Below are 20,130 nucleotides of genomic sequence, written 5' to 3' on the forward strand. Positions count from 1 at the left end.
ATGAGGGGTTCCCTCAATCATCAGGAGATTTTAATGGGAGCATTCACATACCATGGTTTATATAGGGCACAGAGTGGGTGGGTACAGGCTGGCGTAGGGGCGTGGTGATTGGCTCATGTGTTACCTAGGAGGTGTTTCCGTCTGTGGCGGCATGCTGATACAATTTCGCTGCGCTTGTTGAGGGATGACAGGTCTGGACGGTATATAATAAACAGTTTCTCTTTCAAGCATAGGTTGCATCTTTTATTACCACTATTGTAAGGTGTGCTGGATGCAAGAATTTGCCATGTTATTGAATATTCAACATTATTGTCTTTGAGGTCCCAAATGCGTTTGCTGAGTTCTGTGGTATTCCGCAGGTTTTGGTTCCTGAAAGAAGCCTTGTGATTGTTCCATCTGGTTTTAAACTCTCCCTCGGTTAATCCTACATATGTGTCGGATGTGTTAATGTCCTTGCGTGTTACCTTAGATTGGTAAACAACTGATGTTTGTAAGCACCCACCGTTGAGAGGGCAATCAGGTTTCTTGCGGCAGTTGCAGCCTTTGTTGGTTTTGGGGTCGCTCTGTCCGGGGGCCGACGGCTCATTTGCAATTGTTTTGTTGGGGTTTGAGATAATTTGTCGTATATTGTTCATACAGCTGTAGCTCAATTTAATGTTGTTCTTGTTGAATACTTTTCTTAGGCTGTTGCCTTTGGGGAAGTGTTTGTCAATCAGAGTGAGGAATTTGTGGCCAATGTTAGTTGAGACGTTTTTGCTGTATGGGGGGTTGTACCAGATGATGTTGTTTCGTTTTCTGTTCTTTTTTGGTTGGTTTCCTGGCGTGGGTTCATAGGTGAGGGTGAAATTGTATCCGCTTTCATCAAGGGCTTTTTGGTACGGGGGGGGTTGCTTGGTCAAATTCAGCTTTGCTAGATGACAGCATCGATAGCCTTTTATTAATTCCGGTAGGTATTCTTTTCGTGGTGGTGGGTGGGTGGTTGCTGTCATGGTGCACGTATTGGAGTGTTGTGTTGGATCTCGTGAATGGTTGGTAGCTGTTATTTCTCAGGTTGAAAGTGACGTCAAGGAAGTTGACGGTTTGCTTGTTGGCTTCAATCGTGATCCGTAGGCCGTTCTCTTTGAAAATTTGGCATATGCGCTTCTTGGTATTCTCGCTGCTCCTTGGCGAGGCGCGACACACTGCCAGTCCGTCATCACGGTAAATACCAAGGTTCAGATTGAGGCTAGCGAGCTGGGAGAGGAGGAAACTCCCAACGAGTTCACACGTTTCTGCTCCGTCAAAACTTCCCATAGTGACGTCAAATGTTGCATTGTTCTTTTTTTTGCCATGGTGTACTGTTGTGGATGAGAATGGAGTTTTTTGCTTGGATGATGATGTTTCTTTCGTTGCCTGTGATTGAGTCGTAGTCTGAGGCGAAGTCTAGTGCTTGAGTCAGTAGGTCTTGCGTGATGGAAGGGTAAAATTCCTCGATATCAAAGGAGATAAAGTTGTGCTGTTGTTTGTCTTGGATGTTGTTGAACCATTTGATTACTGCTGCTGTATTTCTCCATTGGTTGAGTGGTGTTTTGTCCTTGATTTTTGTGTTGACTCTGTCCAGGATTATTTTGCTGATTTTTCCTATTTCAGATTTAGTTGGGTTTATTAGTCGGCATGTTGGGTTATTTGCGAAGTTGGGTTTGTGGTCCTTCAATGTGATGAAGGCTTCCTTGTTGGCTGTGGCGTCCACCCTGTCCTCAATGTCCAGTTCAGCCGCGATCCTTTTATTTTCCAGGTGGATGTTCTGTAAAGTGTTGGGTTGCGCTTTTTTGTATGATTTGGTGATGCTTCTGTCCAGTAAGGTGTGGTGTTCTGGTATGTCCATTCTGTAGAAGTTTGTGGTTTTATCGGCAGCTATGATGATATATATATATATATGATATATATATATATATATATATATATATATATATATATATATATATATATATATATATATATATATATATATATATATATATATATATATATATATGTATGTGTGGGGGAAAAAATCACAAGACTATTTCATCTCTACAGGCCTGTTTCATGAGGGGGTTCCCTCAATCATCAGGAGATTTTAATGGGAGCATTCACATACCATGGTTTATATAGGGCACAGAGTGGGTGGGTACAGGCTGGCGTAGGGGCGTGGTGATTGGCTCATGTGTTACCTAGGAGGTGTTTCCGTCTGTGGCGGCATGCTGTTACGATTTCGCTGCGCTTGTTGAGGGATGACAGGTCTGGACGGTAAATAATAAACAGTTTCTCTTTCAAGCATAGGTTGCATCTTTTATATATATAAATATATATATATATATATATATATATATATATATATATATATATATATATATATATATATATATATATATATATATATGATATGAGTGTGTATGTTACTCATCAGTTACTCAGTACTTGAGTAGTTTTTTCACAACATACTTTTTACTTTTACTCAAGTAAATATTTGGGTGACTACTCCTTACTTTTACTTGAGTAATAAATCTCTAAAGTAACAGTACTCTTACTTGAGTACAATTTCTGGCAACTCTACCCACCTCTGACTGATACTAAAAGAGAACTGTAATACCGAGACAGTCTTTAGAACGGCTCCTCAAGATCCGGTTCCCTTGGAAGAGCCATCATTCCCTCATCTTCTAGCTGAGAAGAGACTCCACATCAAGTTAGGATTTGTCGCCATCGAGCGGCAAATGAAGAGAAGGACATTATCAACACTCAAATACTGAACCTCCATCCCTCCATTTTATACCGTTTGTCCCTCTCTATTCAAATAAATAAGTGTTGCTTGCTGTGTTGTTGACATTTGTCCTGCTCTTTTTTTCCCACCCCAAAACTACAAACGACATATGACGTATGACATTTGTCGGCCACCGTATTGCCAAGTCAGCAGAAACCCCGCCCATTAAGCATAGCGAACCAATCAGGTTGAAGTAGGATAAAACCCGCCAATTGCGAACTTCCTGTTTTTCACTGGCCGTCGCTTACGAAAACAAAGTAAGTTAAGTATTAGTCGTGAATATGAATTTAGAACCTTATGAAGATATAGGCGGACAAAGTAAGCCAATAAGTTCCACCTCAGAAGATAGTGAGCCAAAAAGAGGAGCACTTAAAAGGTAAATTGTACACACGTTCGGCTAATATAATAACAGTTTGAAATACATGTTATCGGATAGCTTTTGTCTTTGTTTCAGCTTCCTAAGGGAAACTTTTCTAATAAATGCTCACTTTTTGATGGATATAAGTCAAATGCCAACAGAAATCTACTCATAAAAAGTTAATATAGCTGTAATTTTCAAATTACCGTAAGTCTTTTACTATCGAAATACTGCCAATTGTTTACGAAGCTACCACACAGCCGTTTTCTTGCGAAATCCAGCTCATTACGGTAATCATAAGGACCGCGTCATCGCATCTCCAGGAAGTAGATGCTTTGATAGAAAGCTGTGTGATGCAAAGAGACCCAGAAACCAGCTTTCTATGACAAAATTGTTCAAAAATGTGATCTATTATACCTCCTTTGGGTGTTTTTGAATTGCTAAACAAGGAGAGACAGCTCTTGAGGTGGGCTGTCATTTTACACATTAAAATGCCACTTTTTGCATGTAAGAAGGGACACCAGCACACACAGCAGATTAAATGACACTTTTTACAGCTAAAATCAAACCAATAATTCCTGTCAATTCTAAGTGGTAAATGTGTGATGCATGCACTATTACTTAATCTCATTGTCTATGTAGAACTCCGTTGTCAAAGCTGAAGACAGTGAACTGTAACTTCAAATCACCGGCAAGTACCTCTCCTCCTGCACTCTTCATCTAATAACATACAGGTAAAAGCCAGTAAATTAGAATATTTTTGAAAAACTTGATTTATTTCAGTAATTGCATTCAAAAGGTGTAACTTGTACATTATATTTATTCATTGCACACAGACTGATGCATTCAAATGTTTATTTCATTTAATTTTGATGATTTGAAGTGGCAACAAATGAAAATCCAAAATTCCGTGTGTCACAAAATTAGAATATTACTTAAGGCTAATACAAAAAAGGGAGTTTTAGAAATGTTGGCCAACTGAAAAGTATGAAAATGAAAAATATGAGCATGTACAATACTCAATAGTTGGTTGGAGCTCCTTTTGCCTCAATTACTGCGTTAATGCGGCGTGGCATGGAGTCGATGAGTTTCTGGCACTGCTCAGGTGTTATGAGAGCCCAGGTTGCTCTGATAGTGGCCTTCAACTCTTCTGCGTTTTTGGGTCTGGCATTCTGCATCTTCCTTTTCACAATACCCCACAGATTTTCTATGGGGCTAAGGTCAGGGGAGTTGGCGGGCCAATTTAGAACAGAAATACCATGGTCCGTAAACCAGGCACGGGTAGATTTTGCGCTGTGTGCAGGCGCCAAGTCCTGTTGGAACTTAAAATCTCCATCTCCATAGAGCAGGTCAGCAGCAGGAAGCATGAAGTGCTCTAAAACTTGCTGGTAGACGGCTGCGTTGACCCTGGATCTCAGGAAACAGAGTGGACCGACACCAGCAGATGACATGGCACCCCAAACCATCACTGATGGTGGAAACTTTACACTAGACTTCAGGCAACGTGGATCCTATGCCTCTCCTGTCTTCCTCCAGACTCTGGGACCTCGATTTCCAAAGGAAATGCAAAATTTGCTTTCGTCAGAAAACATGACTTTGGACCACTCAGCAGCAGTCCAGCTCTTTTTTTCCTTAGCCCAGGTGAGACGCTTTTCGCGCTGTTTCTTGGTCAACAGTGGCTTGACACGAGGTATGCGGCAGTTGAAACCCAAGTCTTTCAAGCGTCTCTTGGTGGTGGATCTTGAAGCACTGACTCCAGCAGCTGTCCACTCCTTCTGAATCTCCCCCACATTTTTGAATGGGTTTTTTTTCACAATCTTGACCAGGGCGCGGTGATCCCTATCGCTTGTACACTTTTTCTGACCACAGTTTTTCCTTCCCTTTGCCTCTCCATTAATGTGTTTGGACACAGAGCTCTGAGAACAGCCAGCCTCTTCAGCAATAACCTTTTGTGTCTTTCCCTCCTTGTGCAATGTGTCGATGGTTGCCTTTTGGACAGCTGTCAAATCTGAAGTCTTCCCCATGTTTGTGTAGGCTTCAGAACTGGACTGAGAGACCATTTAAAGCCCTTTGCAGGTGTTTTGAGTTAATCAGCCGATTAGTTTGTGGCACCAGGTGTCTTCAAAATTTAACCCTTACACAATATTCAAATTTTGTGACACACGGAATTTTGGATTTTCATTTGTTGCCACTTCAAATCATCAAAATTAAATGAAATAAACATTTGAATGCATCAGTCTGTGTGCAATGAATAAATATAATGTACAAGTTACACCTTTTGAATGCAATTACTGAAATAAATCAAGTTTTTCAAAATATTCTAATTTACTGGCTTTTACCTGTACTTTGACTCACATCAATGTTGATGTTGTTGGTCTTTTTGTTTCCCTTCGCAGGGGCAGCTCACCAAGACGACCAAAGTGAGTGCGGAAGAAGAAGTGGAGGAGCTGGAAAGGAGCAGAAAGCAGCTGGATGCCGAAATAACACAGCTGGAGTCCGAGTGAGTGCAGCTGCTTTTGGTATTTGGAATGAAGATGCGGCGTTGTTGGTTGATTTTTTAGCTTCTAACGGGGGACAACTCTCATTTATGCATTTTTCATATCGGTTCTGTTCATGAGCTTTTGTCGTTATTTCTCCAGGGGATACAAAGTGGAGGAGCTGGACGATCACATCGACATGCTGCATGAGTACAATGACATCAAGGACATGGGGCAGTCGCTGCTGGGCAAAATGGGTAAGAAACATGTCAGTGGACACAACACAAATCAATACTCTGACGCCTGGAGGCTTTAAAGAACGGTGTTCACGTGTGGTAAGAAAAACCCCAAATGTCTGAAAATTCCTGAATTAGACACAATATAAAGTGGAGATCGACTTTTTTTAACATTGGTATCAACTTTTATTGTTTTATTTTTTTGAGTACAACAGAAGATGCAATATACACCTATATATGATAGCAGTATTTAGCAGAGGTGGGACCAAGTCATTGTTTTGCAAGTCACAAGTAAGTCTCAAGTCTTTGCCCTCAAGTCCGAGTCAAGTCCCGAGTCAAGACAGGCAAGCCCCGAGTCAAGTCCAAAGTCAAGACTGGAAAGTCTCAAGTCAAGTCCTAAGTCCTGCATTTTGAGTTTCGAGTCCTTTCAAGTCCTTTTAACCACAGACTAATATATTAACACAGATTGTGTATGCTTTTCAAACGCTGTATTTATTTATTAAAACAAGTGCATTTTAAATTGCAGGAAAGAAAATTGTGCTGACATTGCACTTTATAATAGCACTATTAACCAGTCATTTTAAACATGAACTCATTCCTTTACAGAACAAACACATTGAAAAATAAAGTGCAAATGTACTTATTTGTACAAAAGTGTTAACATTGAAAAAACATCACATATACGTGAACATAACAAAAAAGTTGTACTTTTTATATGTCAGGGCCCTATGCTGCATTGCATTTGCAAAAGACCAAATTAGCCAAGAGTCTGTCAGTCATTTGTGCACGATGGGGGCGTAGTATGATGCCACCAAGGCTGAAAACTCGCTCCACTGGAGCACTGGAGGCAGGCACTGCCAAGACTCTCATGGCCACTCGGAACAGTGAAGGAAGAGTCTTCATGTTCAATGCCCAGAACAAAAGGGGGGGAGAGGTTTTTTGGGTTGGTGCACTACTTGTAAGTGTATCTTGTGTTTTTTATGTTGATTTAATTAAAAAAATTAAAAATATATATTTCTTGTGCGGCCCGATACCAATCGATCCACGGACCAGTACCGGGCCGTGGCCCGGTGGTTGGGGACCACTGAGGTAAACAACCAACAGTATGTCAGAAAGCTAGCTAAAACGGTACACATATTCATAATATAGTATACATTTTAACTGACCTTTATTTTACTATTTGTGTCTTTTTTTAGGTGGCTAAAATACGGGGTGCTGCTGACCGCCGTCTAACGTTACGTGTGATATATTGACTAACGTAACCCTGCTTAAAAAAAAATCACTGAACAAAAAGTATGAATAAGGTAGTGAACTGCAACAGATTCCCGTGTTTGCAATAACGTTATAACGTTAGCAGTGAGTTTACAGCCTCACAGCAAATAAAAGTCACGTTACTTAGCCAATAAACGTTATCTTACATTCAAAACTTACCGTTCTTTGTGCAACTTCAAATGCCGGACGAAGTTGGAAGTTGTTGCCTCTCCATCAGTCATTTTGGAACCGCATGTGTTGCATACTGCAAACCGTTTTGTGTTGACCACCTCGTAATTTTTATACCCAAACGAAATTATTTTAGGCATCATTTTTTGTTCACTGGCGTGTGGTTTGGACATGTCTTCTTCGTTGTTTGTCCTGCAATTTGATTGGATGAATGCTGTGTGATGAAAACAAAGTAGATCTAATTTGATTGGCTGTTGTACTGAGAGCACACCAGCTGACACACGCAACGCTGATAGACAAGTACACAATGAAAAATACGGAGCGCTCCCGAATAACTTTTTCATCTTTGGGTTTTGGGGAAAGTAGCAAGTCATGTCAAGTCATGTCAATTCAAAAGGCTCAAGTCCAAGTGAAGTCACAAGTCATTGATGTTAAAGTCTAAGTCGAGTTGCAAGTCTTTTTACATTTTGTCAAGTCCAGTCTAAAGTCATCAAATTCATGACTCGAGTCTGACTCGAGTCCAAGTCATGTGACTCGAGTCCACACCTCTGGTATTTAGTGTACAAAAAATAATTAGTGAAGTAGATCAATAACCACCCTTTTTCGTTGCATGAGAAAAGTTCCAATTTTCTATTCAAAAATTCATTCAAGAATAAAAAATACTCTTTGTCTATAATTCTCCTCAAATATGTTTTCATATCTGACATGGCAATTGTATGAGAAAATCTCCTCTGGTCATGCTCATGCAAGTTTTTTATTTTTCATTTTCAAGTTTTTAATACCATCAACACGGGGCTAGACAATTTGTTTGCTTTATGCAAATGTTCATTAAATATACGTATTTAAATGGCTCAACACAAAATGGAGACTAACACCCACACACACACACTCTATTTCTCACATAAGCAAACATTCTCTCACACATATTTACCACTTCTGACACAGGCTCACTTTAAAAACAAACCTACTATAAATAATAATAAAAGAACATTACCTGCACTGTCTTTAGCCCACCTGAGTGTGTAAGCATGTTAGTGAAAGGCCTCTCCTCAGTCTTCATGTCACTCAAACATGTTTCTATTTCCAGCTGCCGCAAGTCCTCCACAATTTAAATCAGTCACAAAATGAAAGTTGTTGCCACTCATTTAGCGATTGCTGTTGTATTTGTGCCACTTACTCCGCTGATAACTCCACTCACAGCGACAGTGGATGGAAATAACTGGTCATGTTGAGAGAGCGACCAGCCTGGACTTTGAAATAGAGCAGGACAATAATTCAAATTTGAATCACACTCTCAATTTTGGCTCCTAACGATGATAAAAGTATTATAATGGAGGAAAACAATTAATGGGCCTCGCAATGTGCAAGCAAATTCCTGAGCATGTAACAACGAAATGGATGAGTGGAAAAAAAGACCACGTCTACTAGAAGTTTGGAATCTCACCATGGTTGCTGCTTTTTACTCTACAATACAATAGACTAGTATGCCTAATCAATAATCACTAAACTCCACAAAAAAATGAAGGCATACATTTCCGCGTAAACGTAACCGCGGACAGAATCATAGAACTGGCCAATAAAAGGCAATCCGCTGTTAAAATGCGGAATAACAGAGGAATTGACATAAAAGTTATTGAAATGTTGTCATTGTGAGGGGAAGTAACATTTGTTTGGGGAAATAACGCTCCTTCATCCATGAAACACGTCCTGAACTAAATGTGGAGGCGGCTACTTGAAAGAGCGACTAAACCAGGATGCTAAAGCTAGCAAGAACAATCCATACACCCACAACACATCTCATCTGCTTGTGTTGTTGTGAACGACATCATGGATGTAAGATCAATGTACAGGTAAAAGCCAGTAAATTAGAATATTTTGAAAAACTTGATTTATTTCAGTAATTGCATTCAAAAGGTGTAACTTGTACATTATATTTATTCATTGCACACAGACTGATGCATTCAAATGTTTATTTCATTTAATTTTGATGATTTGAAGTGGCAACAAATGAAAATCCAAAATTCCGTGTGTCACAAAATTAGAATATTACTTAAGGCTAATACAAAAAAGGGATTTTTAGAAATGTTGGCCAACTGAAAAGTATGAAAATGAAAAATATGAGCATGTACAATACTCAATACTTGGTTGGAGCTCCTTTTGCCTCAATTACTGCGTTAATGCGGCGTGGCATGGAGTCGATGAGTTTCTGGCACTGCTCAGGTGTTATGAGAGCCCCGGTTGCTCTGATAGTGGCCTTCAACTCTTCTGCGTTTTTGGGTCTGGCATTCTGCATCTTCCTTTTCACAATACCCCACAGATTTTCTATGGGGCTAAGGTCAGGGGAGTTGGCGGGCCAATTTAGAACAGAAATACCATGGTCCGTAAACCAGGCACGGGTAGATTTTGCGCTGTGTGCAGGCCCCAAGTCCTGTTGGAACTTGAAATCTCCATCTCCATAGAGCAGGTCAGCAGCAGGAAGCATGAAGTGCTCTAAAACTTGCTGGTAGACGGCTACGTTGACCCTGGATCTCAGGAAACAGAGTGGACTGACACCAGCAGATGACATGGCACCCCAAACCATCACCCAACCATGCAAATTTTGCATTTCCTTTGGAAATCGAGGTCCCAGAGTCTGGAGGAAGACAGGAGAGGCACAGGATCCACGTTGCCTGAAGTCTAGTGTAAAGTTTCCACCATCAGTGATGGTTTGGGGTGCCATGTCATCTGCTGGTGTCGGTCCACTCTGTTTCCTGAGATCCAGGGTCAACGCAGCCGTCTACCAGCAAGTTTTAGAGCACTTCATGCTTCCTGCTGCTGACCTGCTCTATGGAGATGGAGATTTCAAGTTCCAACAGGACTTGGCGCCTGCACACAGCGCAAAATCTACCCGTGCCTGGTTTACGGACCATGGTATTTCTGTTCTAAATTGGCCCGCCAACTCCCCTGACCTTAGCCCCATAGAAAATCTGTGGGGTATTGTGAAAAGGAAGATGCAGAATGCCAGACCCAAAAACGCAGAAGAGTTGAAGGCCACTATCAGAGCAACCTGGGCTCTCATAACACCTGAGCAGTGCCAGAAACTCATCGACTCCATGCCACGCCGCATTAACGCAGTAATTGAGGCAAAAGGAGCTCCAACCAAGTATTGAGTATTGTACATGCTCATATTTTTCATTTTCATACTTTTCAGTTGGCCAACATTTCTAAAAATCCCTTTTTTGTATTAGCCTTAAGTAATATTCTAATTTTGTGACACACGGAATTTTGGATTTTCATTTGTTGCCACTTCAAATCATCAAAATTAAATGAAATAAACATTTGAATGCATCAGTCTGTGTGCAATGAATAAATATAATGTACAAGTTACACCTTTTGAATGCAATTACTGAAATAAATCAAGTTTTTCAAAATATTCTAATTTACTGGCTTTTACCTGTGTGTGTGTGTGTGTGTGTGTGTGTGTGTGTGTGTGTATATATATATATATATATATATATATATATATATATATATTTATATATATATATATATATATATATACATATATATATATATATATATAATGTGTATATATTTATATATGTACAGTATTTATCTGTAGTTACTTTACATGCAGGCGACTTTCGGCCCCCGGCCACATTCCTTTTAGCCCAATGTGGCCCCCAAGTCAAAAAGTTTAGTCTTGATCATTCCCTGAATGGGTCTTTCTACTGTTACTCATGTGAATATGCATGACAGATATTGATTGACATGATCTTGATCAGATCATCTTGTTGCTGTGTTTAGTCATCCCAGGCTCCAAAGACTTTGTAGAAAAACAGGAAGTGTGGAAAGGTTAGTGAAGTTGTCCATGAATCATAGAGAAAAACTTTTCACCTACTTTTGCAAACACGACTAAAGGAGACATCTCCGCCAGTTTCCTCACACGTCGTCTTCCCTTTATTTCCTTACTGTGTTTCAAAAGCGAGCCTCTGTCACTCCCATAACGAGTCCTTTGTCAAGCCCAAGAGTTTCCCTCGGACACAATGGACGTCTTTTACACCACACTTGGACACAATCCCGCTCTGTCCGTCATACCGACACATGCAAACACGCCAACTTCCTCCTTATTTCTATGTAAGGTTAGCCACATCAGAAACAAAGCTCCTTAATTAAACACTAATCAAAGACCTTCTCAATGACAGCGAGGCTCTGCTGTGTTTAAGTAGAGACTGAAAAAAAATTATCACCAGTCAAAGATCTTTGATAGAGGAATGCGCTGCTTTTTTTTTTTTAAAGAACCACTTATTGTATATAAAAATGTTATTCGCTACTTCAGCTCATCGCACTGATGGACTTTTTTTATGCTTTACTGCTTTTTAGTTGGCCATTTTGAACATCTGTCCAGGGACAACAGATGTAAAATAGCCTTATGGCAAATTCTGGTACATTTACAGTTGGGTCTTTTATTGTATACTCCATCCATCCATCCATCTTCTTCCGCTTATCCGAGGTCGGGTCGCGGGGGCAGCAGCTTAAGCAGGGAAGCCCAGACTTCCCTCTCCCCAGCCACTTCGTCCAGCTCCTCCCGGGGGATCCCGAGGCGTTCCCAGGCCAGCCGGGAGAGATAGTCTTCCCAGCGTGTCCTGGGTCTTCCCCGTGGCCTCCTACCGGTCGGACGTGCCCGAAACACCTTCCTAGGGAGGCGTTCGGGTGGCATCCTGACCAGATGCCCGAACCACCTCATTTGGCTCCTCTCCATGTGGAGGAGCAGCGGCTTTACTTTGAGCTCCCCCCGAATGACAGAGCTTCTCACCCTATCTCTAAGGGAGAGCCCCGCCACTCGGCGGAGGAAACTCATTTCGGCCGCTTGTACCCGTGATCTTGTCCTTTCGGTCATGACCCAAAGCTCATGACCATAGGTGAGGATGGGAACGTAGATCGACCGGTAAATCGAGAGCTTTGCCTTCCGGCTCAGCTCCTTCTTCACCACAACGGATCGATACAGCGTCCGCATTACTGAAGACGCCGCACCGATCCGCCTGTCGATCTCACGATCCACTCTTCCCCCACTCGTGAACAAGACTCCGAGGTACTTGAACTCCTCCACTTGGGGCAAAATCTCCTCCCCAACCCGGAGATGGCACTCCACCCTTTTCCGGGCGAGAACCATGGACTCGGACTTGGAGGTGCTGATTCTCATCCCAGTCGCTTCACACTCGGCTGCGAACCGATCCAGTGAGAGCTGAAGATCCTGGCCAGATGAAGCCATCAGGACCACATCATCTGCAAAAAGCAGAGACCTAATCCTGCAGCCACCAAACCAGATCCCCTCAACGCCTTGACTGTGCCTAGAAATTCTGTCCATAAAAGTTATGAACAGAATCGGTGACAAAGGGCAGCCTTGGCGGAGTCCAACCCTCATTGGAAACGTGTCCGACTTACTGCCGGCAATGCGGACCAAGCTCTGGCACAGAGCATACAGGGAGCGGACTGCCACAATCAGACAGTCCGATACCCCATACTCTCTGAGCACTCCCCACAGGACTTCCCGAGGGACACGGTCGAATGCCTTCTCCAAGTCCACAAAACACATGTAGACTGGTTGGGCAAACTCCCATGCACCCTCAAGGACCCTGCCCAGAGTATAGAGCTGGTCCACAGTTCCACGACCAGGACGAAAACCACACTGTTCCTCCTGAATCCGAGGTTCGACTATCCGGCGTAGCCTCCTCTCCAGTACACCTGAATAGACCTTACCAGGAAGGCTGAGGAGTGTGATCCCACGATAGTTAGAACACACCCTCCGGTTCCCCTTCTTAAAGAGAGGAACCACCACCCCGGTCTGCCAATCCAGAGGTACCGCCCCCGATGTCCACGCGATGCTGCAGAGTCTTGTCAACCAAGACAGCCCCACAGCATCCAGAGCCTTAAGGAACTCCGGGCGGATCTCATCTACCCCTGGGGCCTTGCCACCGAGGACCTTTTTAACTACCTCAGCAACCTCAGCCCCAGAAATAGGAGAGCCCACCACAGACTCCCCAGGCACTGCTTCCTCAGAGGAAGACGTGTTGGTAGGATTGAGGAGGTCTTCGAAGTATTCCCTCCACCGATCCACAACATCCGCAGTCGAGGTCAGCAGAACACCATCCTCGCCATACACGGCGTTGATAGTGCACTGCTTCCCCTTCCTGAGGCGGCGGATGGTGGTCCAGAATTGCTTCGAAGCCGTCCGGAAGTCATTTTCCATGGCTTCCCCGAACTCCTCCCATGTCCGAGTTTTTGCCTCTGCGACCGCTGAAGCCGCACACCGCTTGGCCTGTCGGTACCTGTCCGCTGCCTCAGGAGTCCTATGAGCCAAAAGAACCCGATAGGACTCCTTCTTCAGCTTGACGGCATCCCTCACCGCCGGTGTCCACCAACGGGTTCTAGGATTACCGCCACGACAATTATTGTATACTGTCCCTGTCAAAACTAACGAGTAAATAAATAAAAACGAAGATCAAAGATCATCCATACAACAGGACCGATCATCAGTAGAATAAGAATGTTCTGCTGTTTTGTTTTTTTAATGACCTACTGTACAAAGGTTAGTCTAAGATCCTCTATATGATAAGAGCACTCTGCTGTTTTTTAGTTGCCACTGTCTAAACCACAGGTGTCCAAAGTGCGGCCCATAACTATTTTTTTACTGGCACGCAGCACATCCATTAGCATGCTAGCTTTTTTGCTACTTTTGCAGATATGCACCTCAGCGTCAAATATTTAGTTACATGACGAATGGTACCTGTTAGCATGATGATCTTACTATGCTATTTTAGAAATTGTTGTGGGTATACTCCTCAGACCTATGTTGGTAGCTGACTTGTCCAGGGTGTTCACCGCCTACCGCCCCAATGCAGCTGAGATATGCTCCAGCGACCCCAAAAGGGACAAGCGGTAGAAAATGGATGGATGCTTGTTAGCATTAGCATGCAAGCATTTTAAACAACCGCCAAGTAATATATCTTGGTTCGTGACACATGTTATAGTTAAGATTTTAGTATGTGAAAATTATCATGCCAGCTTTTTTTTTTTAGCAAATTTTAGCAGGTATATCAGCATCAAATATTTTGTTACTTGACGAACTATGCTAATGTTAGTATGCTAGCTTTTATTTTTGGCAAATTTTGTAGGGACCTGATGGATGTTAACGTTAACATACTAGCATTTAAACACGTTTCTCAAGTTTAAACCTCAGATTAATATATTTTGGTACTTAAGTCATATTCCAGTTAGCAACATGCTAGCTTTTGTAGCTAATTTTAGCAGATGTACACAGCAGAGCCAAATATTTTTTTACTTGACGAACAGAGGTGGGTAGAGTAGCCAGAAATTGTACTCAAGTAAGAGTACTGTTACTTTAGAGATTTATTACTCAAATAAAAGTAAGGAGTAGTTACCCAAATATTTACTTGAGTAAAAGTAAAAAGTATGTTGTGAAAAAACTACTCAAGTACTGAGTAACTGATGAGTAACATACACACACATATATATATATATATATATATATATATATATATATATATATATATACACACACACATATATACACACACACACATATATATATATACACACACACACACATATATATATATATATACACAAATACATAATGTATATATATATACACACACACACATATATATATATATATATATATATATATATATATATATATATATACACACACATATATATATATATATACATACACTGATATATACAGTATATAATTTATATTTATTTATTTTGCCGTTTTTGTTTACATGTTAAAGGTGTTTTAATGAATATACATGCATATTTAACACATATAGATTCCTTTCTTTCATGAAGACAAGAATATAAGTTGGTGTATTACCTGATTCTGATGACTTGCATTGATTGTAATCAGACAGTAGTGCTGATAACGTCCTCGTTTTCAAATGGAGGAGAAAAAAAGTTCCTCCTTTCTGTCTAATACCACATGAAAGTGGTTGGTTTTTGGCATCTTATTTGTCCAGCTTCCATATTCATTTTTATACACTTTACAAGAAATACATTGGCGGCAAACTCCGTAGCTTGCTAGCTTGTTTGCGCTGGCTTTCGGAGACTCTTATTTTGAAAGCGCAGGCGCGATGGAGCGGCACTTTTATTGTGAAGACAGGAACTGTGCAGTCAGTCTTTAGGCTTTGGACGGGATGTACGGTTGAAATAAAAAAATGATCTTTTTTCCTTCACACTTTTGATTGATTGATTGGAACTTTTATTAGTAGATTGCACAGTACAGTACATATTCCGTACAATTGACCACTAAATGGTAACACCCGAATACGTTTTTCAACTTGTTTAAGTCAGGTCATGTGACCCCTGGCTCTGTTTGATTGGTCCAACGTCACCAGTGACTGCATCTGATTGGTGGAACGGAGTGAACGTCACCAGTGACTGTATTTGTTGAAACGCAGGCACTTTAAAGGTCTGTCTGACAGACCAAAACAAACAAAACGTGCATTAACAGATCGATAAATATTAGTAGCGAGTAGCGAGCTGAATGTAGATAAAAGTAGCGGAGTAAAAGTAGCGTTTCTTCTCTATAAATATACTCAAGTAAAAGTAAAAGTATGTTGCATTAAAACTACTCTTAGAAGTACAATTTATCCCAAAAGTTACTCAAGTAGATGTAACGGAGTAAATGTAGCGCGTTACTACCCACCTCTGTTGACGAATAATGTTTTGGGGAAATTTTGTCGGCATACACCTCAGTCATATTTAGGCACCTGATGAATGCTAACGGTAGCTTCTTTGCATTTTAAACACATTTTTTAAAATGTAATATATTTTAGTACTTGACACATGTTACAGTTAGCATTTTAGCATGTTAACATTAGCTTTTTTAAGCTAATTTATCAGGTATACTGTACACATCACTGTCATGTATGTTGCTGTTTCACTAAGGCTAACTGTAATCATGCTATTGTTAGCATGGTACTGTTTGCATGCTAGTATTTTTAGCTCATTTTGCTCATATTTTGTCACTTGATGCGATCCGGCCAGCGTGCTAACTGTTAGCCTTTCAGTTTGACCTGGGCTCTTCAGCGTTCACACGGAATTTCTACTGAAATTGCATTTTCTTATTTCTTTCTTTGTTTTTGAAGGTGAAATCTACCAAAATGGCCCCTGCATTCTTTGACCTGTCAGTCTGGGCCCTCAGTGGAAAAAGTTTGGGCACCCCGGTTATAAACGCATGTCCAAGATCCTCTATACGACAGGAGCGCTCTGCTCATTTCATGGTGCCGATGTGGCCGTGAGACGATTTTGAGGGCCCGCATGGCCCATTGAATTTCTAAGGTTTTATTATTATTATTCTTCCGCAACTTTGCGCTGTAATTTGACCCCCTTAACATACTTCAAAACTCACCAAATTTTACACATCAGTAATATACGGCAAAACTTTTTATCAAAAAACCAAACCTCAAAACTCAAAATTGCGCTCTAGCGCCCCCTAGGAAAAAAAAAACTAGACTGCCTGTAACTCCCACTAGGAAGGTCGGAGAGACATGAAACAAAAACCTCTATGTAGGTCTGACTCAGATCTAGATTTCATAATTGTACATTCTCGGGCTAAAATCAACAAGAAGTTGGCAATTCCCCCTTCAAGACAAAAAAAGTACTAAAAACAGTCACTTTTGCCTCTTTGAGCTTGTAATTTGACCCCCTTAACATGCTTCAAAACTCACCAAACTGAACGCACACATCAGGTCTGGCAAACATTGCGATCTAAAAAAAAAACCTAACCCCAAATCTCAAAATTGCGCTCTACTGCAATTTTTTAATAAAACGCAAAAAAAACTGCTCCTCGGAAGAAAAAAATGACAAAACTGCCTGTAACTCCCACTGGGAAGGTCGGAGAGACATGAAACAAAAACCTCTATGTGGGTCTCACTTAGACCTACATTTCATAAATTGACAACCCCCAGCAAAAATCAACAGGAAGTTTGCTATTTCCCCTTCAAAACAAATTTTTTGTAAAAACCGGTCACCTTCCTTCAAAAACGAACTCCTCTGAGCGCGTTTGTCGTTTCGCCTTCAAACTAACACAGGAGAGAGATTGAACCCTTGTGATTACAATGACAGAAGCGCTTTTTTTCTAACTGCTCCGGTTTTGATTTTATGACCCTTCAAAGACCCGCTGCGCTGCTGTTTTTTTAAGATGGCTGCTTAAAAGCAGGAAGCACCAACGTGCCCACACAATGCAGACAAGGTAGGTACACTAGACAAAAGTCTTGGGACACTTCAGACTAAAAGTAGACAAAAGTATTGGGACACTTATGACTATCACTGGACAAAAGTATTGGGACAGTTAGGACTAGCACCTGCCAAATACGCGGGCCCGACCAACGCTGCTTGCAGCTTTAATTTTTAATTTATTTTTTAACTCCTCCTGTTTTTGCTGTTTGTTGCAGCTGCTCTACGCAGGACCACCACGCGAGATCTCTACAGCCACTTTGGCCTGGAACTGGATGACTGAGGAAAATAGCCTTTTTGAAGTGCAAGTTCAAGAGTGTTCTAAGGTTGACTAGTTGGGCTTGTGTTGAGAAGGGGTGTGTCCTTATCTGTCTTGACACACACTTTAGTGTACTATGCTCTCTGGCTCGGAGTGTACAGCTTCAACAATAAATGGATGAACTTTGGCCTGGTTGTGGAGGATAAAGATGATCTTTGCTTATTATCTTGTCTCAACTGTGGCTTGGAACATTCCATGTTTTGTGCTGTTCAGTCTTTAGACTTTGCTGTTGCTGAAGACTCCTCCAACTATTGATTAGGAGCTTTTGTTTCATTCATGGGAGCTTAACGCTTCACATGAGGATTGTTTGCCTTTCTGCTAGAAATTAAATGATTGATCAGCCTTATTCAGGTGTCACCTTTGACCCTGTTCACTGCCTGCAAATACAACTAAGCTTCAGATGTAATTATTCACACCAGGTGTGACCACACTTTTTACCCTGGGGGCCGCATTGGGCTAAAACAAACTGCATGTAAAGTAAGTGTGTGTGTGTGTGTGTGTGTGTGTGTGTGTGTGTGTGTGTGTGTGTGTGTGTGTGTGTGTGTGTGTGTGTGTGTGTGTGTGTGTGTGTGTGTGTGTGTGTGTGTGTGTGTGTGTGTGTATGTGTGTATGTATATATATAATTGGAATAAGTACACACCTCAAAGTAATATAATTTAGTACTTGATGCAAATATATATATATACAGGTAAAAGCCAGTAAATTAGAATATTTTGAAAAACTTGATTTATTTCAGTAATTGCATTCAAAAGGTGTAACTTGTACATTATATTTATTCATTGCACACAGACTGATGCATTCAAATGTTTATTTCATTTAATTTTGATGATTTGAAGAGGCAACAAATGAAAATCCAAAATTCCGTGTGTCACAAAATTAGAGTATTACTTAAGGCTAATACAAAAAAGGGATTTTTAGAAATGTTGGCCAACTGAAAAGTATGAAAATGAAAAATATGAGCATGTACAATACTCAATACTTGGTTGGAGCTCCTTTTGCCTCAATTACTGCGTTAATGCGGCGTGGCATGGAGTCGATGAGTTTCTGGCACTGCTCAGGTGTTATGAGAGCCCAGGTTGCTCTGATAGTGGCCTTCAACTCTTCTGCGTTTTGGGGTCTGGCATTCTGCATCTTCCTTTTCACAATACCCCACAGATTTTCTATGGGGCTAAGGTCAGGGGAGTTGGCGGGCCAATTTAGAACAGAAATACCATGGTCCGTAAACCAGGCACGGGTAGATTTTGCGCTGTGTGCAGGCGCCAAGTCCTGTTGGAACTTGAAATCTCCATCTCCATAGAGCAGGTCAGCAGCAGGAAGCATGAAGTGCTCTAAAACTTGCTGGTAGATGGCTGCGTTGACCCTGGATCTCAGGAAACAGAGTGGACCGACACCAGCAGATGACATGGCACCCCAAACCATCACTGATGGTGGAAACTTTACACTAGACTTCAGGCAACGTGGATCCTGTGCCTCTCCTGTCTTCCTCCAGACTCTGGGACCTCGATTTCCAAAGGAAATGCAAAATTTGCTTTCGTCAGAAAACATGACTTTGGACCACTCAGCAGCAGTCCGGCTCTTTTTTTCCTTAGCCCAGGTGAGACGCTTTGCGCGCTGTTTCTTGGTCAACAGTGGCTTGACACGAGGTATGCGGCAGTTGAAACCCATGTCTTTCAAGCGTCTCTTGGTGGTGGATCTTGAAGCACTGACTCCAGCAGCTGTCCACTCCTTCTGAATCTCCCCCACATTTTTGAATGGGTTTTTTTTCACAATCTTGACCAGGGCGCGGTGATCCCTATCGCTTGTACACTTTTTCTGACCACAGTTTTTCCTTCCCTTTGCCTCTCCATTAATGTGTTTGGACACAGAGCTCTGAGAACAGCCAGCCTCTTCAGCAATAACCTTTTGTGTCTTTCCCTCCTTGTGCAATGTGTCGATGGTTGCCTTTTGGACAGCTGTCAAATCTGAAGTCTTCCCCATGTTTGTGTAGGCTTCAGAACTGGACTGAGAGACCATTTAAAGCCCTTTGCAGGTGTTTTGAGTTAATCAGCTGATTAGTTTGTGGCACCAGGTGTCTTCAAAATTTAACCCTTACACAATATTCTAATTTTGTGACACACGGAATTTTGGATTTTCATTTGTTGCCACTTCAAATCATCAAAATTAAATGAAATAAACATTTGAATGCATCAGTCTGTGTGCAATGAATAAATATAATGTACAAGTTACACCTTTTGAATGCAATTACTGAAATAAATCAAGTTTTTCAAAATATTCTA

General features: G+C 41.4%; 1 protein-coding gene across 1 annotated transcript; it reads left to right on the plus strand.

The window, feature by feature from the left end:
• The first annotated feature begins 2,996 nt into the window (after positions 1-2,996).
• On the plus strand, positions 2,997-18,200 carry swi5 (SWI5 homologous recombination repair protein). The gene is made up of 5 exons (XM_061932058.1): positions 2,997-3,155; positions 3,780-3,828; positions 5,534-5,637; positions 5,777-5,871; positions 17,754-18,200. The coding sequence occupies exons 1-5, from the start codon at positions 3,061-3,063 to the stop codon at positions 17,816-17,818; spliced, it is 408 nt and encodes a 135-aa protein (XP_061788042.1). The 5' UTR covers positions 2,997-3,060; the 3' UTR covers positions 17,819-18,200.
• Positions 18,201-20,130: the final 1,930 nt, after the last annotated feature.

Source organism: Nerophis lumbriciformis, linkage group LG39 (genome assembly GCF_033978685.3).
Source record: "Nerophis lumbriciformis linkage group LG39, RoL_Nlum_v2.1, whole genome shotgun sequence".
NCBI classification, from domain to species: Eukaryota; Metazoa; Chordata; class Actinopteri; order Syngnathiformes; family Syngnathidae; genus Nerophis; species Nerophis lumbriciformis.

What these genes read in the sequence shown, in the direction of transcription:
- swi5 (XM_061932058.1), top strand. Translation starts at nt 3,061, where the DNA reads ATGAATTTAGAACCTTATGAAGATATAGGCGGACAAAGTAAGCCAATA. An exon ending in ACTGTAACTTCAAATCACCG is followed by an intron (nt 3,829 to 5,533) that starts GCAAGTACCTCT and finishes TTCCCTTCGCAG; the next exon opens with GGGCAGCTCACCAAGACGAC. An exon ending in GTCGCTGCTGGGCAAAATGG is followed by an intron (nt 5,872 to 17,753) that starts GTAAGAAACATG and finishes TGTTTGTTGCAG; the next exon opens with CTGCTCTACGCAGGACCACC.